The following is a 27,397-nucleotide window of genomic DNA, read 5'->3' as shown; positions in this document are numbered from 1 at the left end:
CGTGTTGCAGATAGGTAACTTCTTAATCAGAGAGGAGTTTACTTTCAAATGTGAAATCAGGTCAACATTTTAATCCAAACTCAATACATTTAACACACAAATTTAAAAGTTTTAAATCATGAAAATTGATTAGAATACCATTACAATCCTATGGAGATAATACAGTACAGAAAAGTTTTGTCTTCATATTAACCAACAAAATCTCAACAATTGCATTTCAATCTCTTAGATCATTAATCAGTTTAAAGGTGATCTCTGTAAAATCAGATTTTAAAAATATCTTCTACAATCATGATTTTTGTCCTTCATTGTTCAAGTAAAATCTTGTGTCATCCAGTTGCAAAATCTTATTATTGGCAACAGGTACATATGTATACAGACTACATTGCAAAATAAAAAAGAAAATTGTACCCAAAAAAAAAAAAAAAAAAAAAGAAGACACTATTAAGATGCCCATGTGTTCAATGAGCCTCTTGGAGTGAACACAGTTATTCTTAATAAAAATTGTTTGGGTTCATCATAATAACAGCTCCTAAATACTTTTGCTGCTCTCATTCGCTCCTCTGAAATGCTTTGCAGCACTGGCACAAGTTAGTTCTTTAAGAATTCTTTCAAAACACAGATCTAGTCAAGTCATCTCCCTTGATAAGTGACCACAAAATAAAAACAAACTTCCATCTTTGAGCATTGGAGCTCTTCCAGGTGTGGATCCCCACTCACCATGCCTGCTTCTGCCCTTACAGGGCAGCCACCCTGGGCTTCACTATGCTGTCCACATGTTCCATCCTCTGTAGCTGGGTCCAAGCTCCCTCCTCTGCCCAGATTGTCCTGTCCTCCTTCTCACTCCTGAAATAGTAAATGGTGCTGCTAGTTGGAATTCATTTCTCTTCCCCTGAACTTCCATAGCACATAGAGTATTTTTAGTGTGCTGGCCCCACCTCCATGCCCCACAAGAGTGATATGTTATTTATATTAGTCCCCTGAGTTTTATGTGGTGTTGGAAAATAGCCTTTTCTTCTTACCTGTTGAGAAATGCAATGAATTTTTGAAACTAGATGCAAAAACATATAATTATAAAATCATGCCATAGTTACAAATTTTATTTTGCTGTTCTTGGGGCTTATGGTATTTCTCTCCACAGATGAGTCTTTCAACATTGGATTGAAGTTTGAAATTGCATTTGAAGTTCGTCCCAGAAGCAACTCTGGAACGCTTGTCCATGGCCACAGTGTCAATGGGGAGTACCTAAATGTCCACATGAAAAATGGGCAGGTAACATCTTTTTGAAAAATTTAACAGTCTGTCTCATTTAACCTTGCATTCTAATCTAAAGCAGATTTATTTCACATAATTATTTTATCTTATCAATCAATAAAAACCCGAAAGCTGTAACATGAAATTTAAATGTAGGAAACATTAGAATTCACATTGATATGTTGGGATTCATCTGATTAGAACAATGTCAGGAAATTACGGCAAAGGTTTCAGGAAAAAAAGATCACCAATCACAGCACAGAGTTTTAACCAATGAATTGTCATTTTTTTCAGCAAATTAAAGCAAAAAAAACCCAATTATCAAAATCAACAACACAAAAACATCTATCTTCCTGAATATCTATAAATGTTTATCAGATAATATACATCAAATATACATGTATATATATCTAGACATATGTATTATTGTTACTATAAATTTTTAATTGTTACAATTAAATTCCACTTTCACCTTTAAATACCACTTAAAACACTACTAAAATACTACTTATGAAGGTATTCAAATAAATAATAAGGAAAAGATATATTTATATTATGCCTCTCGAACTTAATGTAACTGATTTTTATTTGGATTCTAGTATATTTTATTAAACCGTATAAAAATAGAATATCTCCAGATATGGTATTTACTACATGTCAGGGATGCTTTATATGGATTTACCCATTTAATCTTCCCAATATCTCTAGGCTGTAGGTAATATTATCACTCTTATTTTACAAAGAGAAAACCAATGCAGACAGTAAGTTATATGGGAGTCAGGCAGTCTGGCTTCAAGTCCCATGATCTTCAACAATATTTTGAACTTCTTTGTATAACACATTCTATCTTGAGAAATTAAAGGAATTAATTCAATTGCATTTCCTATCATTCCTCTCTTCCCATCTTTTCTCCCTTGTGATTATTTTGCTGTCTCTCCATGGAGCACTCCCAGTTTAAACTATTTCTATTGCCTACCAAAGAGTGACCCCTTGTGTTCAAATTGCAAAGTTACTCATATGTGGATATTTGTTAAGAGTATTGTTTCCTTGGGTGGATTTTTGTTAAAGTATTGCTTCAAGAAATTCAGTTTTACAATGACAAGGAGAAATTAAACTAAATTATATGTTACCTCTCTTTTATAGGTCATAGTGAAAGTCAACAATGGCATCAGAGACTTTTCTACCTCAGTGACACCTAAGCAGAGTCTCTGTGATGGCAGATGGCACAGAATAACAGGTGAGAAAATATAGGTGTCCTGGGTTTCCTTTACAAAGATGAGCCTGCACACCCACCTGAGAAATGGTGGCCTGGCAGAATTTATGTGATATGCATGACGACGACGGATGATAATCTAAACGTGACCAAGAGAAGTGTTATTATATTAAAATGTGTATATTGAATACACATGTGATTTGAAATATAAATGCTGCCAAAATAGTGGAGTTGTTTACATAATGAGTAACTTATGAAGCAAAAAAGTAGCACAAGAGTATCCTAAATATTTTCCCTTTTGAAGAAAAATGTTAGTGATTGCTCAGTTAGACATTGTTAGACTTAATATATTGACATCTTACTGATATAGGAGAAAGTGTAGGGTTTTATTCTGGAATAAATAAAAGTCATTGTTGTGATAAATTATTCTCTTCATGTGAAAATTAATCACTCTAGTTCCATTTATGACCAGTCTTTGCCCAATATTTCACTGTATTTCAGTTATTAGAGATTCAAATGTGGTTCAGCTGGATGTTGACTCTGAAGTGAACCATGTGGTTGGACCCCTGAATCCAAAACCAGTTGATCACAGGGAGCCTGTGTTTGTTGGAGGTGTTCCAGGTAAGCATTGTTTAAAACAAATAAGTTTCCAAATCAAAAAAAAATAGTAAGTTCTTATGATTTTCATTATGATATTAAGAAGTAAGCCATGTGTTTTCATACTTCACCTAATAACTCAAAGGATTTTATGTCCTCTAATAGGAAAAGCAAACAGAAAATTGTGATTTCTTATCCAAGAAGCACATAAGAACTGGTGTTATAGCCAACAGATATTACTCACATCTTGATGTATTTGCTTATTTTTTGTCTCCTTTTACATATCCTATCTATATACAAACACACATTGAACCATTCTATTTTATCCCTAACACCAAAAAAAAAACCCTCATTTTCTAATACTGCTCTAAGATCTGAAAACCTTGAGGATTAAAATTTTGCTATTAATTGTTCCCCTTCTATAAAAGGAAAAAATGTGAAGTACCCCACCCCACCCCATCCAGGATTAGTCTAAATTGTGAAAACAGCTGCAGACCATAAGTTATGTTGTTCTTGTTCCCTAGGAGAGGTTCCCAGCTGCAATTCTATAAACATCATCATTAGCATCACCTTGTCTTCTGCCAAGAATGGCATATAATCCAGGACAGTGATAAAAGGATACTTATACCACTCCCCCCTACACAATCATTTTAAACCTCTAGAGCAGGGACCATATCCGTATGTTGAATGTGATTGTTGTTTTTACACATTTCACTACCTTGAAAAGACTGAAAGCTGTGAGGAATAGAAAATATATATATATATATAATTTCTGCATCTGGAATTTGGTGGAGATTTTAATAGTCTCCTAACTAGATTATCTTAGATTTACCCACATCAAGACAGCCAAGAGAATGAAAAAGCATAGATCAAATAAAGCATCTCAACTTGGGTCCCCAAAATAGTAGTAATTAAGTACTCCTCTCCTTTGTAATGCAAATATTTCAAAGGTCAGTTTTAACAATGATAGTAAATCAGGGATCAAAAGAAATACTTAAGACCCTCACAAAGCAACCTTTCCTTTCTTTCACTTCCCTACCCACCTCCCATTGCCATTCCCTAGTTCTATTGTCCAGTTCCTGGCTTTGGTTCTGAAAGGAATTCAGCAAAGGTCTCTACTTCACTTCATGCAGATGGAGTGTGAAAAATGTCTCACATCCTTCCTTATATTTCTGAGTATTGCTTCCTTCCTAAAAATTACAATGTAATTTAAAATACTTCACAGGTTCCTAAGGGTCCACAGGATCAAATTCAGCATAACAAGCAAGATCCCTGATCATCTGTCCCCACCTTCCACCTACCTCTGGGATCTCCCCATACCTTCTGGAACTTGAAGTTTCCTAAATTTTCAATGGTGCTCTCTTAGCTCCAGGCTTTTACACAAGTACACAGGGCTACAGTTTCTGAAAAATATTGTTCTTTCTTTCTTCCTCTAGTACCTTTATAGAGAACAGCTTCTCCCACTCCCCCCCCCAACCTAATTCCTTACTGACCCCTTTAGGATTCAGCTTGGGCTTTTATTTACACATGCCCATCTCCTGAGGATGTGTATGCATACCAGTGTTGTAGCATTATCACAAAATGCTGTCAAAGCTAAGCAGTACACCCCTTGCTGCCAAGGACCATGACTTCACTCAACATAGAGCCTTATGGAGGGTCTAATAAGCACTGTGCTAGGCCCCCAGGATGTGGATAAAACAAGCATAGGCTTTCATCCTGGAAGTTACAGTATTTGTTCTTCCCTCTGTACCCCAAGTGCTTACCCATCATTCAAACAAATATTTCTCTTTGATTTTTGTTGGTTTGTTTTTACAATCTGATCCTAGCATCCATCACACACTGCTTCCATTAAGTTCTACAGACTAGGTGGACAAGATGTACCTAACATCAAATTCAGCCTGTCCAAATCATAATAACAAATTTTAGCTAATGAGCCAACACACAGGAACTAGCAGGGTAGGGTGTTCTAACCACCAGCCCACTGCCACATTGCAGCTTTTAATTCTATCTAGGAAACATGCCAGCAAGCATAGAACAAAAGCAATTATAATTTAAGCTGAATGTAATTAATTATATCATTTTGAGCTATTCCATATTAATTCTATCAAAATCACATCAGAAACCAGGGAATTAATAAAACCCCTATGTACCCTGAATTCTCTTGGAATCCCAGTCAGTCATACCACTCAGAACTCTGCTGACTCATTATTTCTACCACCAAAAAAATAATGAATAAAATTCATGAAACTACTATACAAAAAGAGTCAACTTCATTGTATGATAATTTAAAAATTAAAGTTGAAAATTAGAAAAAACTTTTAAGTTAATGGAGCCCACACATGGATCTAACCATTCACTTTTCTTTTATGAATTCTTCTTTATAATATAGTCATGGGAAATTGAAAATGTTCCCTCTTAAAAACATGCATTGACCTTATCAATCAATTACTTAGGGTCCTGAGGAACCTTTATGTCACTACTTACAATTAATTGTGTGATATATTATGCAAACCATAATTGCTATATCAATTATTTTCTCCACATGATTTCTTCCATGAACCAAAGGGTGGAAAAGGTGGGCAGAATCAAAACCCATGTTCTAAATACAGTCTACAATGTGGGCCAAAGCATTAGATGTTTCTACTCCTTATAATCTTTCCTATTCACTCATTTTTATTCTGATGAAATATAAAAAGCAGACTTGAAGAATATTTTTTTTTCATACTAATCTTGAGGCAAATAAAGTGAACTGATCTCTCAGGCCCCTTCCAAATCTAAAACTCAATGATTATCATTCTAAATATGAAATGCTATTTCTGTGATTTATTTTCAGTACACAACTTCTGCACATTATAACTCTTCTTTGCTTAGAAAATTTATTACAGCTGCTTGATGTTTAATTTGCTGACCTATTTTATGTTCTTTCCCAAGTTACTGATTTCTAAGTGTTTTCCATCTTTTATCTGTTACTGCTCACATAGTTGTTTGTACCTAAGAAGCTTTGACTAAATAGATTTTAATTTTGTGATACTTCTAAGCTCTCTAAATTGCTTTATATTATATTGCTATCATCCCAACACATTTAACCATGTCTGTACAATTAATAAACATAGGCTTCTTCTGTGTCTAATTAAGATAAGGAGAGAGAGTCCCCCTGGCATACCACAGGGCACCTGGGCTCACACAAAGACTATGCTAGTTATCACTACCCTATTTATAGTTCTTAAGCCCTGAACTCAGGAAAATTAAATTTTATTTATTTTAATTCATTATTTTCTCATTATATTTCATGAGCTTGGCAAAAAAATAGTTCGAAGATGAAGAGTAATGAGATGAATTAACATTATGTCCCAAAGTAGTGTGGAATCTAAAATTTCTTTCCCCCTTCTCAACAAAGCAGAGAAAATAATTGAAGCCCAGGTGAAATTAACTCTAAAAAGCATAGGTAGATTATGAAAATTCACAGCTGAAGCTTTGTGTAAATGGTAAATTTTCACCCTAGAAGATAGCTACAATATACACAGAAATTTGATTACGGAAAGCCAGGCAAAACAATAAAATTACCATAATGTTCATATTACTTCAGAAGCAGATGATGTTCCTGAGAGTCAATCCTAACTATATTCCATTTTTAACATACAAATCATTTTGATGATATGAGCAATTATTATTTTTATCCTCTACCAGGAAGTTATAATTGGGCTTGGAATACCTCCATTGCAAATTTTGCTTTCTTTCTCTTTTCAGAGTCACTACTGACACCACGCTTGGCCCCCGGAAAACCCTTCACAGGCTGCATCCGCCACTTTGTGATTGATGGGCGCCCAGTGAGCTTCAGTAAAGCAGCCTTGGTCAGCGGAGCTGTGAGCATCAACTCTTGTCCAGCAGCCTGACACAACCAAGCACAGTTGCCCAGCATACAGAGTTCTTTAGAGCACTGAAATAAACATAGGGCCAGCCAGGAGGACTAGCAACTTCTCCTCCCGTGGAAGCTCTCGTAGTTGAATGGGACTTAAATGAATTATCAGGCTATGGAGGCTTCTTTTCATTTGGATTCCTTCTTTGGATCCAAAATGTCTACAAAGGACGACAATTGTATGGGTAGTAAACTTGTATTGAGAGCACACATAATTCCTGCTGGTGAAATGTCTGTTCCTGTCTAATAAAACAGAAGGGATTCTAAATAAACACTGGCACACATTTTTAAAGTGAAGCTATATTCTTGGATTCATCATTCTTCTTTCAGGAAAGATAGCTTTCAATTTATACCAAAATATCTTTGTCCCACGCTATCTTTTTATCTTAAAAAGATTTAATAATTTGTGTATAATCTAAAATTAGATGATAGATTTGCTTTTCTCCCTTTTACTTGATCTATAAACTTAAGACTATTTTAGTTTTATAGCTGCAAAATGGCAGTATAATTATTTCTAAATAAGAAAAAATAATTATCTAATAATTCCTTAAAAGAAAAATAAAATTACATGAAGGAAGGCTCATATATTATATTATTATTACTATTATTTTGTGTTGGTATTACCAAGGACATTCATTACAACAGAGATAACAAAAATTGTAAAATTCAACTCAAAAACATAAAAGTCCTTTTATTAAAAGTTTTTCTTCCACATGCCTGCAACACAACCAATCTTATTTCTAAAATTTTAGAATCTTTTTCCTAAGCATCTTTGTAAATAAAGCCTAGAAAAAGAAAAACAAATTGAATAGCTGCTAGAATATTAAAAATACAGAAATTGGGATAAAAAAATTACATGTGAAAGGATAAACAACTCTAAAGTCCAAAGTCCGAATGAGAGAAGACAGGCCCCACAATCAGTAAGACAGAGTATACATAAAAGGAATAATTATTGAGGGAAATGGGTATAAATATTTTTAGGAATTACCAAAGGGAGTAAAAAAACTCTTAGCTTGAAAGGAACAAACACACACACACACACACACACACACACACACACACACACACACACCTATTTATATTCCCCCACTAATTTTTAATCTCAGATATATAAAGATAACTGACAATATTGATGAAAATAACTACATCTGTTCATAGAGGACTTACTGTCAGCTACCATGATAAGCTAAACTAAACTTGTTTCCGATGTTCATCATGTTAATCCTATATGAGACAACATTTGCAGCTCAGGTCACCAGTCCACTGACATTCAGCCAGACCTAGGATCCAGGGTTCAAAACAAGGCTGCCTGCCTCCAGCAGCTGTATGACTGCCCCCTTACTTCCCTGCAAGAGGAAGGAAGAATGTTTCCCTTCTAAGGTGAAAGAAGCTTTTATTTCCTTTTAGTTAAGCTACCATATCAGTACTTCACACAGTAAAAATATAGGTTAAGTGCTCATAGTCATTTTGACCAATCATTTGTAGCTCCTATCAGTTCAGTGTCCCTTCAAAATGAAGAGGCCCTTGCATACCCTTGGCTTGAAGAATATTTGGGCCTGTGTTCCCCCCTCCTCCTTTCATGGCCAAAACTCCCTGGACAAGAAGAGAATCATCCTGTGGCTTCCCAGTTACACCCATTTCATACACTAAGATATTTTTAAATGTAAACTTCCAGTTTTCTTCCCATCTTGTTGCTATTATCATCATACATTATTTTTATGTTATCCTTCCTACTAATTTCCTTTAATCACCTGTTTTAAAATGAGGAAATGGTTTATAAGTTTATATATTTTCCATTTCTTGTGCTATATCTATAGATCTAAATTTCTATCACCATTTTCTGTCTGAAAAACTTTTTTGAATCTTTTAGTACAGATCTACTAGGGATGAATTCTCTCAGCATTCATTTAGCTAAAAGTCTTGTTTATTTTCATTCTTGAAAGATACTGCAAACATATTATCTTGAATATGTGTTTTCTGATGAAAAGTGTGCTCTCATTATTTTTGTTCCTCTGGTCATTTACTAATCAATTATAAGATTCTCTTTTTAATTATGGTGTATCACTGTTTTATTTTTTCCATGTTTCTTCTCCTAGAAAGGGGTTGGTTACACTGCTTGGATCTCTTTTCATCATGTTTGGAAAACTTGCATATTATTTTTTCAAATACTTGTCTATCTTCCTCCTACCTCCTCCAGGGAAACTTTTTTATATACATGTTAAGAGTGCTTGATGATAAAACACAAGAATTCATGTGAAACAAAAATTAATGCTTTTTATTAATTCCTTTTTCTTCATATTCCATTTTTGGAAAACTTGAACAGCTATGTGTTTAAGTTCATTAGTATTTTATTTCCCATTATCTAGTGTTTTAATTCTATTCAGTGTGTATTTTTTATTTCAGATATTTTCATTTTCTAGTTCTACTTAGGTCTTTTAAAAAACCTTCATTTTCTCTCTTCATCATTACAATGACTTCACATCTACTCAAACATATATGAGTATATTTATGGTAGTTTGTTATTAAAGCTATCATTTATCATTCTATTTTTCTACTGAATGAAGCTTCTCGTGACTATGGATTATATTTTCTTTCCATTTTTGCTTGCCCACTAATTTTTTATTAGATGCTGATCATTGTGGATTTTACATTTTTGGTGCTAGATTTTCATTGTAGTTCTTTAAATTTTGAGTTTTCCCACACTTGAATACAGTTAAAGTAATTGGAATCAGTGTTGTCTCTTCAAGTCCTGATCTGAGCATTGTTAGGGCAGGTTCAGAGCAGCTTTCCCAATCATCCCCCCCCCCCCCCCCCCGCCCAAGTCCACTCCCAACCCCACTCTGATAATACTTGCTAGAGACTCAAAATCCATTTAATAAAAGAACTTTTCATCATGCTAGTTGAAACACAAATTATTTCCAACCTTGTATGAATTGTATTTTTTATCACTACTCCTTTCCTGTTATTCTTTTTCCTAGCCTAGGGCAATTTCCTGTCTGGGTTTTCTTTTCTTTCTTTCGGGAGTGTTACACTTTTTATCTGGCATACAATTATGTTACTTAGGCATCATCTTGATTGTCTGAAGTCTTATTTTTAAGCTTTGTTAAAGTTGGTACACTAGTCTTTAGGCTAGAGCTCATTTAGTCTTCCTATAGACACATGACTTTTTTGAATCTCAATATCCCACATGTTCAACAAGGTCTTTTCTCTTTGGTTGGTTGTAACTTGAATATTTCCCAGCTGACAGTGTAAGTTATGAGAGTTTATCATTTTATAACTTCATGGCAGTTTTTTTTCTTTTTTAACTAATATAGTACATATGCATCTATGTACATATAATTATAAGCTAATAGATTTTTCATTTTTAAAAAAGACCTATGTATCTCTTCAGGGACAGTAAGAAACTGAGAGAATTTTAACTGACTCTAAATCAGTCATTTGGAGAAGACAATTTTATTGGATGCATGGTGACAGCCATGAAGAGGAAAGGAAAGCAGGCTGAGTCCTGGGTACTACTGCAAGAAGAAAAATAAAACATAGAGCTGGCCTAGACCTCAAAGGTTATCCTTATCCTTTTACTAATAAAGTAAAAAGATCCATCAGAACTTTTTCAATACTGATAGACAATTTCAAGATGACTGGTTGGGACTTGGGGAATAATGTGATAATGGGTCATTTTTCCTGGAAAAGATAAGGGTTAAAACCATAGCCTTGACCTCATTAATAAATTTAACCAATAATCTTAGCTCCCAAATGAAAGCAGTTAAAATACTTTGCAGATTAACCATGGACTAGGAACTTCTTTGATCTTGGGTATTCTTCCAAAAAGCACAACGCCCAGGCTCTATTGCTTACCCAATATAATTTTTGGCAGAGCATTATCAAAAGATTATCAAGCCACAAATGAGCTAGGGTATTCAGATGAAGGGGCTTAGCTAAGTATTAACCTAAATATAAACAAAGGAAGTTAACTTAAAACACATGAAGTATTTAAAATAGGCCCCACATGAGAAGAAGCAAGATGATAGATTAGGATCATCCCTCACAAAAAATAAATAAATTTGAACAACTATGCACATTAAAAAAAACTTCATTAATACCTAAGGAAACCAGATGAGAGACCCTGATAATACAACAATTACTAATAGGGCATTATGTAAAATTGTGGATGTGTAACCGACGTGATTCTGCAATCTGCATTTGGGGTAAAACTGGGAGTTCATAACCCACTTCAATCTAATGTATGAAATATGATATGTCAAGAGCTTTGTAATGTTGTGAACAACCAATAAAAAAAGAAAGAAAATTATGCATTGAAGAGAATAGAAAAGACAATTTTCACATTACCCTCCTAACTGCTGGCAGAACAGCATGGAGAAAATCCCCATCTACTTGGAGGAAGGAGAGGGAAGTAAGCTTAGGAATTTGCCTTGTAATCCAGCACTCGGCCACCACAGTAAAACCTAGCACCAAGCAGAACCTCTTGACTCAACACCAATATTCAGAGACAGAGCCCCTAGACCTACTTCAACTCAAGATAGGAAACCACAACTCCAGGAGGATGAGCTCAAGTTCTGGCCTATGTCACCACCAGCAAACTATGGTAGCCTTGGGCCCTGAATAAACCTCAGCAGTGAGCTGGCCATCTGCCTGACATTGTGCTGGCCTAGCAGCCACAGGCTTTGAGTTTGACCAAGTAGAACATTGGCCATGGCAGCCAAAGGATCCTGTGGGCAGTGGTCCTCAGTATAGGGTGCTCCCTAAGACTGCAATGACTGAAGTTGTCATAGGCTCAGTGACCTGATTAGGTTGACTGATTAGTCAACTTGCCCTGAATCTCTGGACAAAGTTATGGAAACTCCCAAACACATCCAAACTGTGAATACTGTATTAGGTACCTATGTCAGTATGCAGATATCAACTCATGGCCAAAAGAGGATCAACCAAGAAAACATGATGGCGTCAAATGGACAAAATAAGGTACCAGTGACTGATCGTGAAGATATGGAAATGGAATTACTGCCTGACAGAGAATTCAAAATAGATGCCTTACAGAAGTTCAGGGACTTCAAGTATTTGAAACAATTAAGAAATTCATCAGAGAAATTTGTAACAGAGATTGAAATAATTTTAAAAAAACAAATAAAATAGGCTCCATCTGACTGATAACCATGGTAGATTAAGTTTCATCTTGAATTATTAATATTAATCATCCAAGATGATCTCTAAGGCACTTCTAACTGTGAAATATTATTCTGCCTTGTCTGTTACACATAACTGATAACTTATAACTATGTGTTTTTTATTGGTTACATTTCTCCTTTTTACTAAAATAAAATAGTTCAACTATTGTCATCATCCAACGGTGCCACCACTTTTATTTGTTTACCAGATCATAAGATGATCTTGGCCCATTACCCTTGACCTAGTCAACCCTCAACAACAGACTTAATGATGCTATTTAGGATGCATTTCCTTGCTGCTTTGTGCAGGTGGCTTTCGCATTGTTGCATAGACAGTGATGGGAACATCAGTTATTGTCAGACAATGACTTCCAGGGCATCTTCGGAGTTGCCTGAATAAAAGAGCAAATAACATGTAATAATTAGATACTAAACAGGAAAATTTTTAGAGCACCAAAGTTTGAGTATATATTCAACTGTTTTAAATCACTTTGAAATCTTTGAATGGTACAGAATAAGTATAACACAGAGGCATTAATGAGACAAACATTGTAGGCTTATGTAGCAAAGAAATTGTGGCTGTTGCCAAATATTTAATTACTGAAAGTTCACAAATATCAAAATAACCCTCCAAATTTTTATTTTGAAGGGTATGCAGGAATTGCTAAATGGCAAATTAAAGTACACTGTTATAAACCTAAGTGTTAATACCATGGCAATTCATTCATAAACGTACCTTAAGAATCAGATCATTCATATACTAGGCCTTTGAGTGGGCATATGTTTTCGTTTATTTAGGTGTAGAATGGCTGAGTCATATGGTAGGTTTATGTTTAGCTTTTAAGGAATCTGCCAAACTGTTTTTCCAAACTTTTATATCATTTGATATTTTCTCCAGAAGTGTACAAGATTACCAGTTGCTCTGCATCCTTGTCAACACTTGGTATGGTCAGTCTTTTTAATTTGAGCCTTTCAGGTGAATATGGAGTGAGATCTCATCATAGTTTCCATTTATAATTCTCTGATGAATGATGATGTAGAACACTTTTATGTGTGTTTTGGCCCCTCATAGATCTTCTTTTTTGAAATGTCTGTTCAATTTTTTCCCGTTATATAAAATATATTGTTTGTCTTCATATTATTGACATGTAAGAATTCTCTATACATTTAGAGTACAAGTCCATTGTCTGAATATTTTTTCCCAGTGACTTGCCTGTATGTTTTTTTAATTTGTTCTAAATGTCTATCAACAAGTAAATAGATAACAAATTGTGCTACATCTATGCAATGGAATCCTACTCAGCAATTAACAGAGCAAAATATTGATTGAATGGATGAATTTAAAAATCTTTTGTGCTCCTCAAAAAAAAAAGAATGCATAGTGTAGATTCCATTCCTATAAATTCTAGAAAATGCAAAAGAATATGTAGTGGCAAAGGTAGACCAATGGACATGAGGGTTCAGGGAAGATGGATTATTAAGGGGTATTAGGGAACTTTTGGAAGTGATGGAAACTGTTGTCTTGATGGAAATGGTTTCATGAGTATAGACATTAGTTGAAGCCCATTAAATTGTAGTTTTATATGTGTAAAAAAAGAATCATTTTAGTTGGATGATTTCAAATCTAGAATATTTATTTAAAAAATTGAACAAAATATTCCACATATAATCAAATGTTGATGGAATCTCAGGTTTAAAATAGGTCTTAAATGTCACTTAAAAAAAATGCATGTAGTGTCAATTTCCTTTCCTACATTCCCACCAAATACTCAGCCTTGAACACTTCTAAAGAAAAGCTCAAAACTTTCAAAGTAGCCAATTACATCCTTGAAAACTACCTTATTAATATTAAATTTGTGACCCCCAAATCTCTAAACCATGGAAACCTAACAATATAGTATTTACTGTTTTGCTACAGAAAACAGCAAAAGAGTGTAACACATCCAATTTATTTGTAGGGTTTTTTTTGCAACTTTGCAAAAAATGATTTTTTTCATAGAGTCTTTTTTTCTGAAGATGATCTTTTTTTAATTAGTTGCTCAAAACATTACAATGATCTTGACATATCATATATCATACATTTGATTCAAATGGGGTATTAATTCTTATTTTCCCATGTGTACAGATTGCAGGATCACATTGGTTATACAGCAATGTTTATACATACTGCCATACTAGTGTCTGTTGTATTCTGCTGCCCTTCCTATCCCCTTCCTATCTCCCCGCTTCCCTCCTCTCCCCTCCCATCACCTCTCCTATCCCATCTACTGTAACACATTTCTCTCTTTTTTTTCCTTCCCCATCACACCATCTTATATGTAATTTTGTATAACAATGAGGGTCTCCTTTCATCTTCCATGCAATTCCCCTTCTCTCTCCCATTCCCTCCCATCTCTCGTCCCTGTTTAATGGTAATCATCTTCTCATGCTCTTCCTCCCTGCTCTGTTTTGAGTCGCCCCCCCCCTTATATCAAAGAAGACATTTGGCATTTGTTTTTCAGGGATTGGCTAACTTCACTTAGCATAATCTGCTCTAATGCCATCCATTTCCCTGCAAATGCCATGATTTTGTTATTTTTTAGTGCTGAGTAATATTCCATTGTGTATAAATGCCACTTTTTTTATCCATTCATCTATTGAAGGGCATCTAGGTTGGTTCCACAGTCTAGCTATTGTGAATTGTGCTGCTATGAACATTGATGGCTTAGCTGTATCCCTGTAGTATGCTCTTTTTAGGTCTTTTGGGAATAGTCTGAGAAGGGGAATAGCTGGGTCGAATGGTGGTTCCATTCCCAGCTTTCCAAGGAATCTCCATACTGCTTTCCAAATTGGCCACACCAATTTGCAGTCCCATCAGCAATGTACAAGTGTACCCTTTTCCTCACATCCTCACCAGCACTTGTTATTGTTTGACTTCATAATGGCTGCCATTCTTACTGGAGTGAGATGGTATCTTAGAGTGGTTTTAATTTGAATTTCTCTGATTGCTAGAGATGGTGAGCATTTTTTCGTGTATTTGTTGATTGATTGTATATCCTCCTCTGAGAAGTGTGTGTTCAGATCCTTGGCCCATTTGTTGAGTGGGTTATTTGTTTTCTTGTTGTTTAATTTTTTGAGTTCTTTGTATACTCTGGAGATTAGGGCTCTATCTGAAGTGTGAGGGGTAAAAATTTGTTACCAGGATGTAGGCTCCCTATTTACTTCTCTTATTGTTTCTCTTGCTGAGAAAAAAAAACTTTTTAGTTTGAATACATCCCATTTGTTGATTCTTGATTTTAACTCTTGTGCTATAGGTGTCCTATTAAGGAATTTGGAGCCTGACCCCACGAGATGGAGATTAGAGCCAACTTTTTCTTCCATTAGACGCAGAGTTTCTGGTTTGATTCCTAGCTCCTTGATCCATTTTTGAGTTAACTTTTGTGCATGGTGAGAAAAAGGGTTTAAATTTCATTTTGTTGCATATGGATTTCCAGCTCTCCCAGCACCATTTATTGAAGATGCTATCCTTTCTCCATTACATGCTTTTAGCACCTTTGTCTAGACGTAATTTCGTGGATTGGTCTCTGTGTCCTCTATTCTGTTATAACACTCTTGCTGCCAAAGACAGTGTCTAATTAAAGTGACACTAAATCTGAGATCTGTCTTTTTTCTATTTTTAGCCTTATGCCTACCACGGTGCCCAACATATAATAATACTAAAGATTTATTTAATTGAGCATTCTCTAATCTTGAAAACTATCAATAAAACAAGCAGCTGAAAATTTACCAAAAAGAGAAAGAATTACAGAGATACGAAATAAAAACTCTATGTTTTTTTTTTTAAATGGGCTCTCTTAACACTAATTTAATAACAGCAGTGTTTGAATTCCTGGGGTTTTTCTTGCTAACATTGAATATGTATTGATGATAGAGAATACATATTTCTTCAGTTGTCAGGTCGAGAAGACTTTACCTATTTGGTGACATCTCTTTCCCATTACAGGCAGCACTTGAGCTCAGCCCTGATTCTAGCCCAATTGAAGAATCTCCTCCTTCCACTGGAAACCTCCTTGGTTGGGTCCCAAACCGAAAAGGCATAATTCACTGAAAACCTAGACAAGAAAGTTAAAATAATAAGGGAGGGAGTTATTTCCAATGAGTTATCTGAAATTATTAACTTTATTGTTTAACATTATACTATATATATGTTTATATACATAGAAACATTCTGAAAGTAACATTTTAAAATATCTATAAAAAGGTAAAATACTATATTACACAATTATCCATTACATACAATTTTAATTCTTGTAACAATTACAAGACAGCCACAGTAAGTGATAAAAATAACCTATTCCCTTTAGTTAACATAATTGGACTATGGTTAATATTAATAGACTTCAAGTCCACTACTGCTGTGTGGAAAAAAAAAAAGTCAGTTTGACTTCCAGTGGTTGTAATCAACAAACTTACTCCATCTCTAACACCTCTCCACCTATCTACACTTGCTCTTCTCTTCCTCTGAGTTTCACACTCACCAAGATACCTTCAGCTACTCTTTCTCTTCCTATGATCATTTATTCCCCCCACCCTTGCTTCTCTACATTTATAATTCAGCAGAGTTAAGACAGTGGCCTTGAGAGGTTGGACTAATATGAGTTCAAATCTTAGTCTAGTCTTCTCCAACTATGTGATCTTAGTCAAGGTACTTAATTTATGTTTCTCAAAAGTTGTGAATAACATTATCAACTTCCAGGGTAATAGTGAAAATTAAATAATATGTGTAAAGTACAATGCCTAACACTTAAGTGCTCAATAAATGTTGACTTATTACTCAGCAGATGCCACTAAGCATTAGTAAATATATATTAATTTACATTAGTAAATATTTATTAATGTATACCATGAATACCATATGATATATATGATGAATATATATGATGAATACACACACACACACACACACACACACACACGAATAAACTGTCTATTGTTGCCTTTGCTTGGAACTCTTTCCCCATCCATTGTTACCACCCTTCACTTGCTAGGGCCAACTTACTAAGCATGAATTTACATTTCAGTTTCTTAGAGAAACCTCTCAAAACCATCATCATCCAAGTTTTCATAACACCTTTTTTTCTGTTTTGTAACAGTGACCATCATTTTAATTCAGAGTTTCTCAAAAACATGATACCATTGTCATTTAGCACCAGATGATTCTGAGTTGGGGAAGGCAGACTTTCCTGTACATTGTATAATATTCTGTAGCATTTACCCACTAGATGCCAACAGCATCTTTCTCCCAACTGAGACAGTCTCCAGATATTGCTGAGTGTCCCCTGGTAAGGGGGAGAGGAAAAATTTCTCCCTGTTCAGAAACACTACACTAGTAGTTTATAAATGTTTGTTTAGTATCCCCCATTCTATGTCTTATCTTTGTCACCACTCTAATACCCATAACAGTTCTTGAATAAATTTACATGTCTTCAACTATTAGCCCACAGAGGACAGGAAAAATAAAAAATGTCTTAAAACTGTTTCAATGCCTAGCATTCTATGCCTAATAAGTAAATGTTTATTGGTGATACAATAAAACTAAATTATTAAGGTTTAAGAATTTGAATATTATACAATGATTTTTATAGACTGTGTCAATATCATGAAAAAAAAGTGTTTTGCTCAATAATTATTTAGTAAAACCATAGTTAACTCTATGGTTTAGTCTTTCTATCTAAGTATAAAGTTTTAGCTAACTTGATCAAGGAAATATATACTTACCAAAATAGGCCGAGTCTGATTCCGGTAGAGGTGAATAAATCAATTGCTTCTACTGACCTTCCATAGAAAGCTAGAATTGCCGAAGGAATGATGATCAAATGTTCCAGCGACACCCAGAAATTATGACATCAGAAGATTCTTTCACATAGTTTCCCACCTGCTAAAGATCAAATGTCTCAATAACTCTAGCAACAAGATGAAACTTGAATAAAATTTAAGCATTTCGGTGGGGGAGGGTGTAGCTTTATTCTTCTTGTCAGGGCCTTATTTTCCAACAATATTAAACATTCTGACCTACAAATGAAGAGCTACAATCTAATTGACCTGCACGAAATCACGTGTGATTCTTCTCACTAATCCCATTTCCTCATTCTCTTTTTCTCCCAGGCTTAACTAAAAACACAAATCATCCAATCTATCTATATCCTCATCCTCCTCTAACACTCTCAAACCCAAACCAAATTTCTCTATAGCTCTCTTAAATGGGAATATTCGTTATACTCTGGACTATCTCTCTAATCTCTGGACTACCTCTTGTTTTTTCAAGAGATCCTAATTCCAAAATGGAAGAAATAATAACAACCCCAAAAGGAAGAATACATCTTATTCTGTCCTTGTTATTCTGTTTCCTTGTTACTGAGTTTCTTCTTTGCTGATCACATCTTTGCATTTCTCTGAATTGTTCTCCCTCTCCCAACTAGTTCTCCGCTTCTGTATCAACAGCTTAATAGCTTACTTCACTGAGAGTCTGCCCTACTCAGTAATGCTTAAGTTTAACACTTATGGCAGAAAATTACTCTTCAGTTAATAATTTTTCAATTGTCATTGGTAATCATTAAACTACTAAATGCTAGTGAAATTTGATGAAAATCTTATTATTACCTACATAGTAAACTAAGTTCCCACTGTATGAATTCATTATGTTATAAAAACTAGTATTTTATATAATAATCAAGTTTATGTTAGATAAAATCTTACCTCTACCTTCTTTTTCCTTACTAGGGTGTTATCTGTGAATGAGTTAATCACAATTTTAGTTTGGAGAAATCTAGTTTAACCCACTGTGTCACAGTCAGACAAACTGAAATAATTGCTGGCTATTGTTAGCTAATGCATCATTAGAACTTAAACATTTGTTCTTTAGGATGGCAAATTTTTTCAACAGTTTACATGATGGAGAGAAGGTAGCAGTGGAAAATGATAGATTTTGACATCAGAATTAGGTATGAATTTTAACACCATGTTAGCTCTGTAATTCTGAGCAAATCACCAAAAGTTTATATGGAAATGGTATTATAAATACAAAGTAAAATAATCTCCTTTGCACATATTTAATCCCTCTAATTTACCATTAACTAAATTAAACTACTTTTAATTAAATGAGCTAGTTGATCATTTGGTATAAATTATGCCACATTTCATTCATGGATACAGTGAAACCAAACCAAATAGTAGTCCTAATGATCAAACTTTACAGTACTTGAGTAACATCAAAAGACAAAATGAGTTAGACTCTATAGAAGATCCTCACAGCTCAACACAGTGGTGAATGCCTGTAATCACAGTGGCTCAGCCAGCTGGGGTAGGAGGATTTCGAGTCTCAAAGCCAGAAACTGAGCAAGACCCTAAGCAACTTAGCGAGACCCTGTCTCTAAATTTAAAAAAAAAAAAAATATATATATATATATATATATATATATATATATTTAAAAGGGGTGAGGGGGACTGGGTTAAGCACTCCTGGGTTCAGTCCCTGATACAAAAAAAAAAAGGATCTTTACAAAGCAATGAGTAAATAAATGAAGTATAAATGAGAGATACAAAAAGATTATGAAATCTCTTAAATAATCTCCTTTAACTATCATAAGCCCAAAAATTCTTTAGATTATTGGGATATTAATTAATGAGATGTCGAAAAGGAATAATGTTTGAACTTTCATATCCTAAGAAAATAGAACTATGATTACACTTCATTCAGCAAATATTTTCTAAAAATCCACCATGAGCTCTGCATGAGTTAAACATTCAGGATAAAAGACTGAGCAAAAACAAACACGTATTCTGCTCTAGTGAAGTTACATATTAGGGTAGGATATTTCTAGACTAGAATATCAAATCTAAATCTAAAGGATGAGTAGGCATTAACAAGGAGGAAAAGGGTAGGAGTCAAAGACACTGAGATAGGGAGGGGGAAAACAGAGGAAACTGTGTGCAAAGGTCACATGCTAATAAGACAATAAAAGATTTGAAAGGTGGCAAAAGCACAGCATAGAAAACAAAAAAGAGATATGGTCCAAGAGATAAGTACAGCCCAAACCATGCAGGAGTATAAACTCAAAAGATTTTAGAGCAAAGGAGACTGCTGAAGGATTTTAATTTCTCAGTACACATGTGGAGGTTGTATTTGTTTTTCTGTATTAATTTTGTTTTCTAATATATCTGATTTTCTACTCTACTATTTCCTTTCTTCTATTTACTTTGGGATAAATTTTTCTTCTTCTAGTTTCTGAAGGTGTAAGCTTAGTCGCTGATTTGGGACTTTTTTCTTTTCTAATATAATCATTTAATTTCATAACTTTCCATTAAAGCACTACTTTACCTACATTCTACAAATTTTGAAATTTTCTATTTTAATTGTTAAAATTTTTCCTTTTGAAAAAATACATACTACAAATAATTTTAAATGCTTTCATCTTTGTTCTGAGTTATTTACAATTGTATTGTTTAGTTTTCAAACAGTTGGGAATATTCTACTTTTCTGTTACTTATTCCAGTTTAGTCACAGAACAAACATTCTTTGCTTGATTTGAATCTTTTAAAACTGATTGAGAATTGTTTTTATGGCTAGATATGCACTATTGTTGTAAGCGTTCCATTTATACTAGAAAAGGATGTGCCTTTTGCTGTTAGGTGAAATGTTCTATGCAGGTAATTGGTTGACAAAGTTGTTCAATTCTTCTATAGTCTTATCTTCTTTATAATTGTTCTCTGATTGTTGAAATAGGGGCATTGAAATCTCCAACTATAATGGTGAATTCATATTTTTCCTTTCAATTCTGCCAGATTTTGTTTCATTTGTTGTTATATGTATAAAAACATAGTATTGTTATGTTCTTTTGGCAAAATTAAACCTTTATCATTATAAAATATCTTTGTTAATCCCTGATAATATTCTTTGCTCTGAATTTACTTTGCATGAAATTCAAATAGCTTCTTTCTATTGTTTAATGTTAGCAATGATATGTCTTTTCCTATTTTATTTTTAACCTGTTTTATTTTCATATTCTAAGTGGGGTTTTCTTGTAAATAGTATATAGTTGAGTCTTGCTTATTTTATCCACTCAGTGATAAACAAAGATGTTTGGATTATTTGCATTGAATGTAGTAAAAAAGTTTGAATTTAAACATGCCATATTGCTATTTGCCTTTTACCAGTTCTCTGCTGCTCCCCCTTTATTAAAATTTTGTATTTTGGATGAACTTAGTATACTTTATGAATTGATTTTTTTGCTGTCATTTGTTTATTTTTATACATCCTTGTATTTTGGTTTTGGTTTCTTCAGAGTTTATAGTATCATATCTTTTAACTTCTGACCTTCTGTCTTGAAATAAAATTATAACATTTTATGTATACTAAAAGAACTTGATTATAGGATATTCTATTTCCCCTCTTTTGTTATGTATTTTATTGTCATTTATTTTACTATTATGATTACCATAATATTTTAGTTTTCTTTAATTATATTTTAAGGAGATTTTTAAAAGAAGGCTTTTTACATTTACATATATATTTGTATTTTCAATGTGCTTTGTACCTTTTGTGTATATCCACATTTTCACCTGACATCATTTCTCTTTTGCCTGAAGATTTTCATTAAACAGTGCTGATCTTCTGGTGATAATTCATGGAGCTTTTTTTATTTATTTCATTTTCATTCTTGAACAATATTTTCTCTGGGTATAGAAATTTTTTTCCAGTGCTGAGGATTGAATCCACAGCATTGTGCATGGTAAGCAAGCAACTCTACCTCTGAGCTGTATCCCCAGCCTAAATTGAAATTTTTAAGTATTTTCCACATTTTGTTCCACTGTTTTCTGGCTTGCATTGTTTTTTACAAGAAATCTGCTATCAGTTTTTCTCCTCTATGAATGTGTCTTTTCTCTCTGACTTCTATGTTCATTCTTCATTCACCAATATTAAGCAATTGGATTATAATGTGCTAGGTGTAGTTTTCTTCTTGTTTCTTCTTATATTTGTGGGTCCATCATTTTTATCACATTTGGAAATTTCACAGCCATGATTTTTCAAATATTCTTTGTTCCCTCCTTCTAGACCTCAAATGCATGTAACATAAGCTGTTTGAAGTTATACCACAGCTCATTGACCCTTCTTTTTTAGGAAAAAAAAAAAAAACCTCTTTGTTCTCCATTTTATTTTGGAGAGTTTCTATTGCTATGTTTTCAAATTCATTACTTCTTTCCTTTGCAATGTCTAATCTGCGTTTTTTCACCTAAATATTGTACTTTTCTTCCAGTTTGGATTTTGTTTGTTTGGTTGGTTTTCTTTTGGAGTTTTTTATCTCTTCCTAATGTTCTCATGCTTACTCTGCTTTCTTGAACATATGCTGTATATTTATAACTGTTGCTTTAATGTCCTTGTTTACTAATTCTTTCATTTGTGCACTTCTGGTGTGTTTTTAACTGATTTTTTTTCTCGTCATGGGACTAGTCTTTGCATACACAGAAATGTTTATTTGAATGCCAGACATTGTGAATTCACATTACTGAATAATTTTATTTTTAGTCCTCTAAGTACTTTTGAATTTTGGTCTGGGACACAGTTATTTAGAAACAGCTGGGCCTTTGGAAGCTTGGTTTTATGCTTGCTAAGGCTAGATTAAAACAGCCTTTCATCTAGAACTAGTTTGTCTCTACTATCTTTCTGAGAACTCAACTAAATGTTTCATGGATTATAAGAGCTCTTCACTTAAGATATCTGGAATGTGAATAATTAGAATCAACTCTATGTGGCCCCTACGAATTGTTTTGTATGCTTATTTCCAGGGGCTTTACCCTCTGTCTTAGATAGCTTTTACATATGCATGCACTAATCAGTATTCATGAGCATCCCCTCAAAGATCTCCAGAACTTTCTTTTTCTATACTCTATCTCCTCTCTGGCATTCTGCTTTGCAAATTTCAATTGTCTTAGTCCCCCAGAATTCTCAATTTTGTCTCAATTCAAGGTACCATCAGGCTGTATTCTCTATTCATCAGGAAAGAAGTCGCTATGTGTATCCCAGTCTCCAGGAGTGAATAGGAGAATAGGAGAAGGAGATCATTGGGTGTCATCTTAGAAATTGCCTACCACAGATGCTGCAGGTCTGAGTATGTTTATACAGTACTAACAAACGTTCATCAAATATTTCTGAATTTATGAATTTCAGGAATTGCAATTCCTTGTACCTTATGATTATTTGGAGTCCACATAACTAGTTTTGGCCAATAAATTATTAGTGATTATTAGCTGCCAGTGCAAAACTTTCTTGATCTGTCTTTGTCTCTGCCATAAAAACCAGAAATTCTTCTCATGTCACATACAAAAATCATCTGAAAGTAAATTAAATATTTAAAAATAAGATCTGAAATTATAAGACCACTAGAATAAAACTTGGGAAAGCTCCACAACATTGGTCTGAGCAATGATTTCTTGGATGGGACTCCAAATACCTAATCAAAAAAAGCAAAAATGTATAAGTGAGACTTCATCAAATCAAAAGCCTCTGCAAAACCAAGAAAATACTTAAAAGAGTAAACAGACATCCCACAGATGGGTAGAAAATATTTGCAAGCCATACATCTGATAAGAGACCAATATCTAAAATATATTATTAAATAACTTAATAAAGAGTAAACACTTAGTGTAATTTGAAAGTGGGAAAGTTATTGAAAAGACATTTCTCAAAAGAAGGTATAAAAACAGTGAACAGATATATGAAAAGATAGCCAACATCACTAACCATCAGAGATATGTAAATTAAAACCACAATGAGATATATCACCTCACACTCTTTAGAAGGACTATTACCAAAAAGACCAAAGATACCAAGTGCTGGCAAAGGACACAGAGAAAAGGGAATCCTTGTACAGTGTTGGTGGGAGTATAAATTAATATAGCCATTATGATAAACAATATGGAAGTTCCTCAAAAAACTAACAATAAAACTACTATATTATCCAGAAGTCCCCCTTCTGGGTATTCAGTAGTCTCCCCTTCATTTGTGAATTTACTTTTCACAGTTTGTTATCTGCAGTTAAATACAATCCAAAAATATTACATGGAAAATTCCAGAAAGAGACAATTCATTAAGTTTTAAATTGCACTTTCTGAGTTGCATGATGAAATCTTATACTGTCCTGCTCCATCCTGCCCATGAATTACCAGTTTGTCCAATATATCCTCCACAATGTATATGGTAACCACCTATTGGTCACTTAGTAGCTGTCAGTTATAAGATCCAACTATTGTGGTGTCACAGTGCTTCTGTTCAAGCATTTTATTTATTAATCATTTTATTTATTAATGGCCCTAAAGCACATGATATATGATATGGCACTTTTATTACAGCATTGTGTTATAAAAGTTCTACCTTATTATACTACTAATTGTTGACTTATTATTTGCTTCACTTACAGAAACTATAAGTATGCATGTATAGAAAATATAGCATATTCAGAGTTTATTACTTTTACAAAGATAGTAATAAACTATCAGGCATCCACAGATAAGGGAGGAACTACTGAATATCCAAAGGAATTTAAATCAGTTTGTTGAAACAATATCTGCACTTTTGTGTTCTTTGAAGCATTATTTGCAACAGTTAATATATGGAAGCTACTTCACACTTTTAAAAATTATTCATTAGTCCTTTAATGTGATGCAGCTCAGGAGGCTGAAGCAGGAGGATCACAAGTTCAAAGCCACCTGCAGCAACTTAGTGAGGCCATAAGCAACTTAACAAGACCCTGTTTCAAACCAAAAAACAAAAAGGACTAGGGATGTGGCTCAGTGGTTAAGTGCCCCTGGGCTCAATCTTTAGTACCAAAAATATATATTTATATTTATATATAAATATATATATTATGATATTTTTATATATATTCATAAATCATATATATGTGTGTATATATATATATATATATATATAGAGAGAGAGAGAGAGAGAGAGAGAGAGAGAGAGAGAGAAGCTACTTCACACTTTGTAACTATTCATTAGTCCTGAAGGTGTGTGTTTTGGTCTTCAACTTTCTCAGTTCTTTAACTCCATTTTATTTCATTTTTCATTAAATATATATTTACTATCTACTGTATACTAGGCAAGGTTCTTACAACTACTGGTATAGTAGTAAACAAAGAAGGCAAGGCTCAGTCAGCTCTCAGAGAGCTTATTTCTCAGTATATTATTTTAGCATCTTGTCTTCAAGTTCCTATTTTATTATATTCATATTCTTTTGATTAAGTTCTTCTATAGCACAGAGTATATATGATAAATTTTCTTTTATCCCCTTAGGTTAGCTTTTGTTCCAGACCATGTATTTTATCCATATTTTGTATGCTATCCTACTTCCTTTTATAGTAACAGTGTGCATGACTCTCAATGATTTTTTTTGTCTTGTTCATATTTAGCATGTGAAATGTCCAATCTGTTTTCTCTCTGTGTTAGTCAATTATCTCTCCAAGCCTACTGCACTAAAAAATCTCAGTGGCTTCAGGCAAAAAAAAAGAAACCTTTTTTTTACTTAAAGGACAGTGTATGTCCTGTTGTTCAGCTTTTCTTACCTTGACCAATCTGGATTTGCCTATATTGAGGTATGGAAGGTTGTTTGACTCTTAAGTAGAATCATCTGATTCCCTACAGATCAAAGTTATCAATGAGATTTGTTAGTACTTTCTTAATTTAACTTCTTTCCCATGTGCATTTTCTGGAGAATAATGACTCCAGGAGTTGTAATAGGGGTACCGCTGGGCAAAAGCCAGAATACCAGATGAACTGGCACCATAACTCATCAATACAAACCTATTCACATCACTACCTACAAAATTTGTTCATGTTTTCCAAATTTAGAAAGCCCCAAACTTTGGGACTTCAACATTAAGAACTGAAGTGACACACTGCATCTCCACCCTGACTCCAAGCTTACCCTTACTCCAGGCTAACTTTTGAAAGTATTCTTTACATTTCCTTGATATGATTTGTGATCAGGAATACTTGCTCTAAGTATAGAATGTGCTAAAAGGAGAAAAGATGTGTAAACTGCTTGTAATCAACATTACTTTTGAATTTAAAATTAAATCTAGTGATTACAAAAATTTCTTGATTAAAGGTGCTGATTATTACAAGATATTTAAATATTAAGGTGAAAAACACAAATATGGGAAAGCCTCAGCCACATAACCAACCCATTTCAACAAAAAATTTATCAGCTATCAGAAAAATATATAAATATTATTAGTCTTGATGAAGGAATAAGGTGTTATAAATAATTGAATAGTATGGCTCATATTACCACACATTAATGTCACATAATTTTTTTTATTAAATGAAGAAGGTTTCTGTAGTTTCTCAGGATTTCTGTGTAAAATGTCAATTTCATTTGAAGTGCTTGAGTTATTTATTGAAATTTGATCTAATTTGATAAAAATTTGTGGCATTTTTTAATATTTGACAATTTTAAAGAGTTGGCCTTTCACTAATGCATGATTTTTCATTTTTCCTCCTCTAGCTCATCTAAACATTGTACATACATCAAATGCTTTAATCCCATCTCTTCCATCAGACTTCTATTTACCTGGCTGCACCCTTGCCCAACGAATGTACTTATTGTTAGCGCCGCCAATATTATTTCGAGTATTTCCTGCCCGTGTCTTCAATTGACTGTAAGCTTGTTGGCGCTATTATCTGTCTTAACTCCTTTTGAGTCCTCCAGGGGGCCTAGAAATTAATGTTAAGAGTATACAGCGCTCGACATATACTGGTTGTGTCTCTGAACTTAGCTTTATCCTTTGTGTCTTAAGTGTACTTATTTTCGGTTGAGTCCTGGCACTGTGTACCGGTCCGGGATTTCTTTGTCTTCCTCGACAGTGCTCGTTTTCTATTAGAACAAAGGGTTTGTCGGATCGCCAAGCTAAAGGGAGTGTCCCGTGAAATCTGAGTAAACGGAATTTGACCCACTGCCCACATATTGAGACTGGGGACTAAGACTAAGCCTCTGATAGCCCACGCACAGTTTAACGACACATATTTAAAATACCACTCCAAATCCTGGTTATCCGTCAGTTACCCCGGCCTCCGGAGCTCCCGACGCTCAAAGATGTTGACAAGGCAGCGAGGATCTGCGGTCTGGTCGCTATGGTAACGGTGAGATGCAAGTGCGCTTGCGCGACCTTCTGACCGACCGCCCTCCGATTTCCCAAACC

The 27,397-nt window shown here is 34.1% G+C and overlaps 2 protein-coding genes and 1 long non-coding RNA gene across 8 annotated transcripts in view; 1 reads left to right on the top strand and 2 right to left on the bottom strand.

The window, feature by feature from the left end:
* The window catches only part of LOC308649003, a 29,888-nt gene extending 28,776 nt beyond the window's left edge, over positions 1–1,112 (bottom strand). Inside the window, exon 1 of the long non-coding RNA XR_014021955.1 lies at positions 721–1,112. This is a non-coding gene — a long non-coding RNA (uncharacterized lncRNA). The remainder of the gene's footprint in view (positions 1–720) is intronic.
* LAMA4 (laminin subunit alpha 4) overlaps positions 1–12,196 on the top strand; it is a 147,788-nt gene extending 135,592 nt beyond the window's left edge. For all 3 annotated transcript variants that reach the window (XM_081294261.1, XM_081294260.1, XM_081294262.1), the window contains 4 exons: positions 1,142–1,272; positions 2,398–2,491; positions 2,969–3,088; positions 6,812–12,196. In XM_081294261.1, the coding sequence (XP_081150387.1) occupies positions 1,142–1,272; positions 2,398–2,491; positions 2,969–3,088; positions 6,812–6,957 (491 nt within the window). In that variant the 3' untranslated portion in view covers positions 6,958–12,196. The remainder of the gene's footprint in view (positions 1–1,141; positions 1,273–2,397; positions 2,492–2,968; positions 3,089–6,811) is intronic.
* A 139-nt stretch (positions 12,197–12,335) lies between these two features.
* FAM229B (family with sequence similarity 229 member B) lies at positions 12,336–27,379 on the bottom strand. Of its 4 annotated transcripts, none has more exons than XM_081294267.1 (4): positions 27,232–27,379; positions 17,921–18,080; positions 16,116–16,254; positions 12,336–12,555 (listed from the first exon to the last, which is right to left on the bottom strand). In XM_081294267.1, exons 3-4 carry the CDS (start codon positions 16,238–16,240, stop codon positions 12,438–12,440), a joined length of 243 nt encoding a protein of 80 aa, XP_081150393.1. In that variant the 5' UTR covers positions 16,241–16,254; positions 17,921–18,080; positions 27,232–27,379; the 3' UTR covers positions 12,336–12,437. The 4 variants fall into 4 exon arrangements, with proteins under 4 accessions (XP_081150393.1, XP_081150394.1, XP_081150395.1 ...); XM_081294268.1 differs by having other exon boundaries at positions 27,262–27,374; XM_081294269.1 differs by having other exon boundaries at positions 17,921–18,077; positions 27,262–27,374.
* Positions 27,380–27,397: the final 18 nt, after the last annotated feature.

The sequence above is a fragment of the Spermophilus citellus genome (genome assembly GCF_964194105.1).
Source record: "Spermophilus citellus genome assembly, chromosome: 5".
Classification (NCBI taxonomy): domain Eukaryota; kingdom Metazoa; phylum Chordata; class Mammalia; order Rodentia; family Sciuridae; genus Spermophilus; species Spermophilus citellus.
This window is presented reverse-complemented; position numbering and strand designations above follow the sequence as displayed.

Coding starts and splice junctions, on each gene's coding strand:
- FAM229B (XM_081294267.1), bottom strand. CDS start 16,240: ATGCCTTTTCGGTTTGGGACCCAACCAAGGAGGTTTCCAGTGGAAGGA. Junction 12,556..16,115: donor AAAGAGATGTCACCAAATAG/GTAAAGTCTTCT, acceptor TCTTTTATTCAG/GCAACTCCGAAGATGCCCTG.